The 8,448-nt window shown below is 58.5% G+C and overlaps 1 protein-coding gene across 1 annotated transcript in view; it reads right to left on the bottom strand.

The window, feature by feature from the left end:
- Positions 1 to 318: 318 nt before the first annotated feature.
- Positions 319 to 8,448, bottom strand: part of GMDS (GDP-mannose 4,6-dehydratase) — a 425,568-nt gene continuing 417,438 nt past the window's right edge. Inside the window, exons 10-11 of the mRNA XM_043908678.1 lie at positions 1,561 to 1,629; positions 319 to 1,433 (exon numbers count right to left, since the gene is read on the bottom strand). Coding sequence (XP_043764613.1) covers positions 1,371 to 1,433; positions 1,561 to 1,629 — 132 coding nt within the window. The 3' untranslated portion in view covers positions 319 to 1,370. The remainder of the gene's footprint in view (positions 1,434 to 1,560; positions 1,630 to 8,448) is intronic.

Raw genomic sequence — 8,448 nt, 5'->3', positions numbered from 1 at the left:
ACCAGCCTGCCTAGTCCTGGAGGCCCAGCTTTCCGGGGACCATCTGTTTCCAATTAGCAGCATCCCGATTGGGAGAAGGCCCGTCCTGGGGCCGCTCCCGAGTCCAAGACCCGGGTGGGCCGGCTCGGGCCCTCGGTTCTGCTCCACGGGAGCCAGGCCGCCCCCGGCCAGCAGGCTCTCACAACACGAGCAGCCACACAAAGAGCCCTCTTTCCTGCCACCAGCCTGGAGCCCAGGTCCTCCCCAGATCATAAACCTGCCCGTGAAGACATTCAGAAATAGTTCGGCCCCACTCACATGCATGTGCAAAGGCTGGAATTCCATTGGCTGTAAAGTTTTATTTTATTTTCCTTGGAGGGGGAGTGAGGGGGAGAGGAGTCCTGACCTAATTTGTTCTGGGGCAAAATACGGCCTCTCAGGCAAAGGCTCCACCTGTACACGAACTCTTGCTTGGTGCGGGTGGATTCCACACGTGTGTGTCCACCTGCCTAACGCTGTGCAGACACGCTGTTCACATCTCAGGAGCACAGGCGGTGGGAGCCAGGCCGCTAAATGATGCTCTCAGCGAAGCCGGATTTCTAATTAACCTCGCGTGGTTCACATGCACGGTGTCTGGCATACATTAGGCACTAAATATAAACTGGTTGAATAACTAAATAAAAATTAGATTTAAAAAGTGATCTAGTACTGAGAGGAGGTTGGAAATGAGTAGTGTGTGTGAGACTCTAGACCACAAGCAAAGGCATGGGCTCAGAGACCTCTGGGTCACCCAGGGGCCTGGCATGGAATGTTCCAGCAATATTTACCTTCCTTCAAGTTTCTTCTTCTAACCCTCCCTGTTTCTCAAGCCTTCTTTTGAGATGGTGGGAGCCCTGTGGGTTCTAATTATAGTCGTAGACCAGCTCTGCCGTGAATGCCGCCTTTCTGCAGGACCTGGGTTTCCAGATCCGCTGCACAGAGTGGCTTATTGTCACCAGGAGGGGAAGGCAATGTCGCCACTTGGACTCAGGAGGGCGTGCGGCCGGGCGGGCTCAGGCCGGGGATCTCTCTCGGAAGAAAGCTAGATTACTACTCCAAGGCGTGGATTTGCGTGACTTTTTGTTTGGGGTCCTTACAGTTGCTGCTTTTATAACTTGAAGACAGTATCCACAGGGACTGTGTTAATGCTAATTAAGAGGAAAGCTCTTTTTAATAAGAAAAGAGAAAAACCATTTGAAAGCCCCACAATCTCAGTTGTCTGGGATATAATTTCAAGTGAAGCAAACATGTGATTAAAACATCGTGATTCCAAAACCGATCAGAGGAAAAGGAATCGGCTGGGCCCTTCCCGGCTGCCGCAAACCTCGGCTGGCCTGGGCCCCGCCGGGCGCTCAGGCGTTGGGGTTGGTCCTCATGAGCTCCACGTCGGCCTCCACCATCTCGCGCACCAGCTCCTGCAGGCAGGGCGTGGGCGCGGGTGAGGGGGACCCCCGGCCCCCCGGCCCCGGCCCTCCTCTTTGTCCACCCTTCCCCGCCCCCCGGGCCCCTCCCACCCGGCCGGAGCACCGGAGACTCACTCACATCAAAGGCGACCCGGGGCTTCCAGCTGAGCTTCTGCCTGGCTTTGGAGCAGTCTCCCTGCAGAAAGTCCTGCGGGCAGGATGGGGCGCACGGTCGGGCAGGCGGTGGCGGCCTCGGCAGGGTCACCCGCGCCCCCCGGCTCCTGTGGCCCAAGCTGGGCGGGTCCCCGCCGCCACCCCGAGTCCCGCCCCGGGGACGCGCTCTGAGGGCCTTGTGGGCCACACCGAGGAGAGGGGACGCGCCCCCGCCCCCCATGGTGCTCGCTACCCGGCTCCTCTCCCCTCCCCCCTCCCCCGCCAAGTCCCTTCCCCTCCCCCCCTCCCCTCCCCCGCCCTCTCCGCTTCTCCCTCCCTCCCCCTCCCCTCCCCCAACCCCCTCTCCCAGCTCTCGAAGCCCCCCCACACCTGCCCCGCAGGAAGCAGGTCTCCCAGCCACCCCTCTTTACTGACCCCCCGCTGCCGCCCTCAGAGCCGAGGTCCAGGCTGTTCTGTCGGTCCCCTCCCTTCCTCGGAAATGCTGATCTCAGGGCTTCTCCTCACCCCCAAGCTCCCCCCACCCAGGGCCGGGCTCCTCTGCCCCTTCCCCGCCCCCAGTCCCACTGCGGCTCATTTGCTCAGTGGTGAGTTTCTCTCCCCAGCTGACAGGGTCTTATCAAAATATAAAAACACATAAAAGAGGACACGATGGCTCAACTGGTCCCTGCTGGGCCTCCCTGGACGGGGAGGGGCTGAGAACCTCCCGGCTGCTGCCTGCATGGACTGCCTGGGAAGGGAACCGGGGGAGGGACTGCCCACCCGGCCCCGCCGAGCCATCCCCTGCCTACAACTGACGGACATGAGGATGAGAAATGAGAATTTCAAGATGCTTCCCAAAAGAAAGTGAGGGCAGAAGGAGGGAGGGGAGAGAGAGGGAAGAAAAAGGAGAGAGAGAGACTCTGAAACAGACCAGGCTGGGGTAACCTCCCCCAGATGCAAACCTGCTTCCTGCAGGGGCCGTGAGATGGGCCATGAGATGGCTGCATGAACTCGCTCGCCCTGGGGAAGACATTCTCCCAGCCACACGGAGTACTAAAGGACAGCCTCAAACCACCACAGTGAGGAGCCTAACGGGTGCTCAAGCTGTAGCTGAAATGTTTCTGCCCCACATCAGTCAACTCAGGCTGTGGAAGGTAGATCCACAGGGGCAGGCGCCGGAGCGGGCGGGACCTCTGTGCTCACCCCAGTCCGGCCCCGCTCACTCAGCCTGGACCCACGTCTGCCTCGGCTGTTCCAGCATGGCCCTTCCAGCGGTTCTCCGCCACCCAGCCTCACATTCAGGGCTCAGTCAAGCCCCCAAAGGGCTTCACTGAAGGGCTGCTTTGGCCTCCAGCATTAGTAACAGTCAGACAAGTTACTTCTGCTGGCCCTGAAAGTCCATGTGCAGAGTCCTCAGGAAAAGTAGGGTGCAGATATTACTGATTAGCAATTTAACACAGTGCCCCATGGAGCTGGAAATATATGCGGAAAAACAAGTGAATTTATTTCTCTCTCCTTTCCCCGAGTAAATGTGTCTAGACTTTGAGGCTACTTCTGTTGGAGAAGAGAGTCACACAAAGACCTGCATTCTGTCTGTGTCCCCAGTGCGAGCTGTGAAACGTGGCCCCAGGAAGCAGAGCCCCAGGCCCCGCGGCAGTCACACTCGGCTGGGGCGGGGCGGGGGGCGCCGTCCATCCCCGCACTTGCCACGGGCGCCAGCTCCGAGAGGGTGCAGAGCCCCGAGACCCGTGCCGCTTCGCCTGGCTGCAGGAGGCTTGGAAAGGGCGCTCTGCATTGTAACTCTGCTTCCTGTATTTTTCTACAAGCAGCTCCTAATCTAAAAACAAGTAGGGAACGACAATTAAGGAAGAAGAAAAATGGCTTTCAAAAGCTCAGAAACAGACGTGCTACCGTGCAAGGGTTTCATTGAAACCAGAGACGCACCAGTAAAACTTCCCGATGCAGTTCTGAGCCCAGCTCCCACATTCCGGCCCGGCAGCTAGCTTTCGCCTTCTGCCAAGGCGCTGTCTCCCTGAAATTTAATTAGACCGAGAGATCTTGTGAAGGAAAAGGATGAGGTTCCATTAAAACAAAACGTCGGCTCTGGACGCCAGCTGCTGTGTCCAAGCCGACACCTTAGACCGGCCCCTTCTAGGGAAGACAGGGACGCCCGGCTTGTTTTATACTCAGCCCCTCTTGAGGGGCTTTCCTGCTTGTCCCTGGAGCGTCCCTTAGGGAAAAGGTAAACAGCTGGGCCTGCAAGGTTTGGGGCCCGGGCTGGGGTACATGAGGCTGGCCGGGGGGCAGGCCCAGCGTCCTCCCTACTCGCGTGGGATCGGCTCTGACGACAGGCGAGGAACCAGCCGTGTGTTTTGCTCTCCACTTCTCTCTGACAGTTCGGGTCCTCCTTTATTTATAGGCTTAAAGCCTTAGTATGACAACAGGGGCCGGGGCTGAAGGGACGTGATGATTTTATGTACAGTTTCCCAAACGCACGCTGTGCACTGGGTGGTCTGGACCTTTTCTTTAAAAGGGAGACAGGGCAGCTCTGGGAAGAATGTGAGGCATTTCTATGTGAAGACGGCGTTTCCTGAGCCCCGGCTCTGGGTGTCCTCCCGTTTCCACGGCTGTTCCCTAGGTGAGCACTGCAGTTTCAGCCTGTGATTTATTCTTGTCGGATTCAATTAGGGTTGGCTGAGCGGTTCCCCAGCGGCGGGGCGGCACAGACGTCCGTGTGCGGACGCCCCGGCTCTTCTGGGTCCACAGACTCCGGGGTGGCCTTCAGGGCTCATCCTCCGATGGCCGGGTCCAACCCAGAGGCCTGGGGCCTGAGTGCCCGTAGGCGGAGCGGCAAACCGACACAGGTGGGAAGCATGTTTTGCTGCAGCAATTTTTCCGGCTTTCCTGGTTTCTGTCCTTGTTCCAGTGAAGTGATAAAGGGCCAGGCCAGATCCTGGAAAAGTCATTAGGCCAGTTCCTGAGACCCCGCAGTCAGCACAAGGCCCGCACTGCCTGCCGCCACCCTCACCGGCCGCTCTCCGCGCCCGGGGCGCCTCTTCTACCAGGATGACAGCACAGCGTCCACGCCGGCGGCCTCCCCCTTCCCCTGTGCTCTGGTCATTATTCAGCACATTAAGCCCTTGGATACCCACCCGCTTTCCTGAAAATCACCTGGGGAAAGCCGTCAGGCAGATTCTATCACATTTCTTTTTAAAGTTCATACTCTCATTTCTCTCGCTATTTCACTGAAGTTACATTAGGAAAGTTTTTAATATGAAAGTTAACATCCATTTTATTTTCAAGTGATGTGTCTCCTTAACAGGGCTGCCTGTAGGCTCTCCAAAGGGCATCGGTTTAGGTGGAGAAACATCTAAGGGTGGGCGCTCTTTGGGCAGGAGGCTGAGAAACGCCCACAGTGCCCACAGAAAGAGCTGGACTCCAGCCTGTGGCTGAGAAGGGGCACAGACGACCCGGAGGCTCAGCCACCTCCCAGGACCTAAGAGCCGAGCGTGAGGGCTGCTCCACATTCATCGGCTTCCTTCCACTTTGCTTAAAAAAGCAAAACTGAGGAATGGCTGAGGTTCCCAGGGAATAAAAGAATGCCAGTGAATTTGGTTCCTGATGTAACTCGATGCTAATGCCTTCCTCTTGGGGAAATGCTCCTTTTTAGAAAGACAGAACTGCTCACGACGACAACAACGGACAGTCAATGGGAAACGCTGGCCCAGTCTGGGCTGGAGACGCACAGCTGAGAGTCAGCGAGAATGAGGAGAAGGACCAAGTGGGGACCTTCCCTCAGCAAGCCCGCAGGAGAGTCTGCCTCCCGGGGGGCAGGTTCAGGCCTCTGCCCTCATGTGCGTCCTTTGCGCAGTGCGGGGAGGACCGCTCACTCCCCCCCCCAACGCCCAGGACCCCCGCCTTGGCACCGAGGGAGCTGAGGCCTGGCCTCCCCTCTGACGACAGGGCTGATAAGAGACGAGGAGAAAACCGCGGGCGTCTGGTCTGCTCAGGAAGCGGCCTCAGAGGGGCTGTCCATCAGCGGGCTGCCGTCGGGCCTCAACAATGCTGGGCTCTCTCGCGGGGAAATCCAGTCCATCAGCACCGCCCCGCTGCCGCTGACCCTAGAGATCCCGGGCACCTGGTGGGGCAGAGAGCACCCGCCTGGAGATGCCGGCACCTCCGCTCGGGGCCTCGGGATGCGGGGTCCCGGCCCCAGGGTTGGTGGGGGGCGCCTGAGCGGGTCCCCAGGAAGCTTATGGGCTGGGAACCACGATTTGTCATTTGGAACGAGCTACTGAGAGCTACCAAACCCAGGCCTGCAAGGCCACCTCCAAGTGCACCCCAGACACGGGTGAAGATGTCTACCCAGCACACAGAGCTCTCTGGAAGAATGAACGAGAACACGGACTTCCTGACACGTCCACTTCTAAATTTGTAAATAAAGCCTATGGTGGTAAACAGAAAAAGTATTCGCTTTATAAATGGAGAACCCAATTAACAGCATTTATAGTGCAGCCTTCATAGAGATGTCTGTTTTCATTTGTATTTTGAAGATACGGTTAGCAGAAAGAGAAATGTGGTTAGGATGAAGGGAAGAGGCCGGGACAGACGATTTTACAGTGGAAACTGCGATGAAGCACATCAAGTTCCTTTTAAACAGAGCTTGAGCAAACGTCGTGGAGAAAGTCCTTTCAGGCTGAGGTGAGGACGGGGCCCTCTCCTCGCAGAGTGGACACAAGCCCGGTACCCAGGCTGGTTCTGTCCCCGATGCCAGCCCCGGGCGCCCCCTCACAGTCGCACGCCCTCCCAGGGCAGAGGAGCGGGCCCCAGAGAGGCCAGCCCACCCGCCTCCGGACCTGGCTCACCCGGGCTCAGTCTGCGCTTGGCTTCTCTCTTATTTTTGGCTGTGCTGGTTCTCGTTGGGGTGCAGGGCCTGCCCTCTGACTGTGGTGGAGGCGTCCCCTGCTGCAGAGCGCGGGCTCCATCGTGGCATGCAGGCTTAGCTGCTCTGCGGCACGCGGCGGGATCTCCCCAACCAGGGGATCAAACCCACACCTCCTGCCTCGGCAGGTGGACCCTCTCCCACTGAGCCCCCAGGGCAGCCCCGAGCTTTCTCAAAGCTGCGCCCGGGTGCTGTCTGCGCCCAGGTTACTCTGAAGGTGCCAGTGAGGCGGGGGGTGGGCCTGGCCACGCACGCCCTGGCGAGGTGCCTCCTCCCCACCCCAGCCCGCTCCCTTCTCTGTCGGCTGTCCTCCGGGATCCGAGGTGCTCCCGGAGCTGACGGCCCCGGGAGAGCTCGGTCAGTGCTGCCGCGGGAGCCTCTGGACCCTGACGCCCTCCCTGATGGTCACTGTCAGCGGCGGAGGCGGGGCTGCTGGAGGTGGCAACACAGGGCTGGTTCATGACAGGGAGATAAGATTGTCGGTGAGCTCAGCACATCCCAGGCTTCAAAGCCAGCAGCGTCTTTGTCGGAAATGACTGGTTACTGTTAATAACTGGGTCGAGGGTGTGAAGATTACCCAGGCTGGTAGGAGGTGACACCAAGCCCGCAGAAAGGAGATAAAGCGCCTTTAAGTGGACGATTAGAGGGGCTGTGACACTGTTGGCCCGTGGCCCCTGGAGCACGAGGCTGGGCGGCTCTGCCTCTGCTGTTTAGGCCCTTCCACCCTCCAAGTGCTGCACGTACACCAGCTAATTAAACCTCCAGACGATCGAAATGCAACCAGGAGCTCCTGGATCTGCCTCAGGAGGCCCCTTCCCTGGGCACCTGACAAGCACCCGGGGGCGAAGCCTGGCTCCCTGTTCGCTCACCTGCAGCCTGACGCGGGCTGGGGGCGCCCCTCGGCAAGGAGGCTGAGGCCGGCCACCAGGGACCCGCACACACGCAGAGGAAGGCCATTTCCTTCCCCGTTGTGAGGGGACCTGCTGGGCCCTAGACAGCCGCCCCCTCCATGCCCCAGATTAGTACTAACGAATACAGGCTTCCCAGGTGGCGCTAGTGGTAAAGAACCTGACTGCTATTGCAGGAGACAAAAGAGATGAGGGTTCGATCCCTGGGTCTGGAAGATCCCCTGGAGGAGGGCATGGCAGCCCACTCCAGTATTCCTGCCTGGAGAACCCCATGGACAGACGAGCCGGGTGGGCGACAGTCCATGGGGTTGCAAAGAGCCGGACACGACTTGGCGCCTGATGCGGCACGGCATTAGTGAGTACTGTGGATGCATGCATGCACCTAGAACATGGACGGGTTTCTTTCTTTGGGCTTTTCTCAATCTGAAGAGCACATCAAGCTATTCGATCTCAAGAAACCCCACTTCCGTAACCCTCCCGCCCTCCTCTTTCTCACTCCAAACAGAAATGACAAAGCACTCATGCAAACACGCGTTCCCTCGCTGACTTCTGAAGAGATGCTGGGGCTAGCTCGGCCACGGACCACATCCAGGTTCTTGCTTTCTGGCTGTTTCTCTGGGGAGCTTCTTAGTTGAGGAAAACTTGGGACAGCTGCTTCGACACTTGTTAAGGTTTCCTAGTGGCGTGGTGGAAGACGTGCGTGGAGACGAAGGTCAGTCTCTGTGACTGGCCATTCTTTTGGTTTCCTGCCGGTGGCAGGTTTACCAGGTTGAGAGGCAGCCATGCTGCCCGGTTACCTGGGGTCTTTCCTTTTCTGTCTTTCTAAGAGAAATAGAATCCCTCCCTGAACACGGCCACAGAGACGCTTAAACCCGACAACTTGACGAATGTCATGAAGCCCCCGGGGGTCGGGCGCTGGAGCAGAAGACGCACAGCCCTCAGCAGGACGAGCCCGCCCAGAAAACACGGCAAGAACATACTCTGTGGACAGTCGTCTGAGAGGCAGAGAGCTCTCTGAGCAATA

This window comes from Cervus elaphus, chromosome 7, assembly GCF_910594005.1.
Source record: "Cervus elaphus chromosome 7, mCerEla1.1, whole genome shotgun sequence".
NCBI lineage: Eukaryota > Metazoa > Chordata > Mammalia > Artiodactyla > Cervidae > Cervus > Cervus elaphus.
Note: the sequence above shows the minus strand (reverse complement) of the source record. Positions and strands in the feature narration are given on the sequence as shown.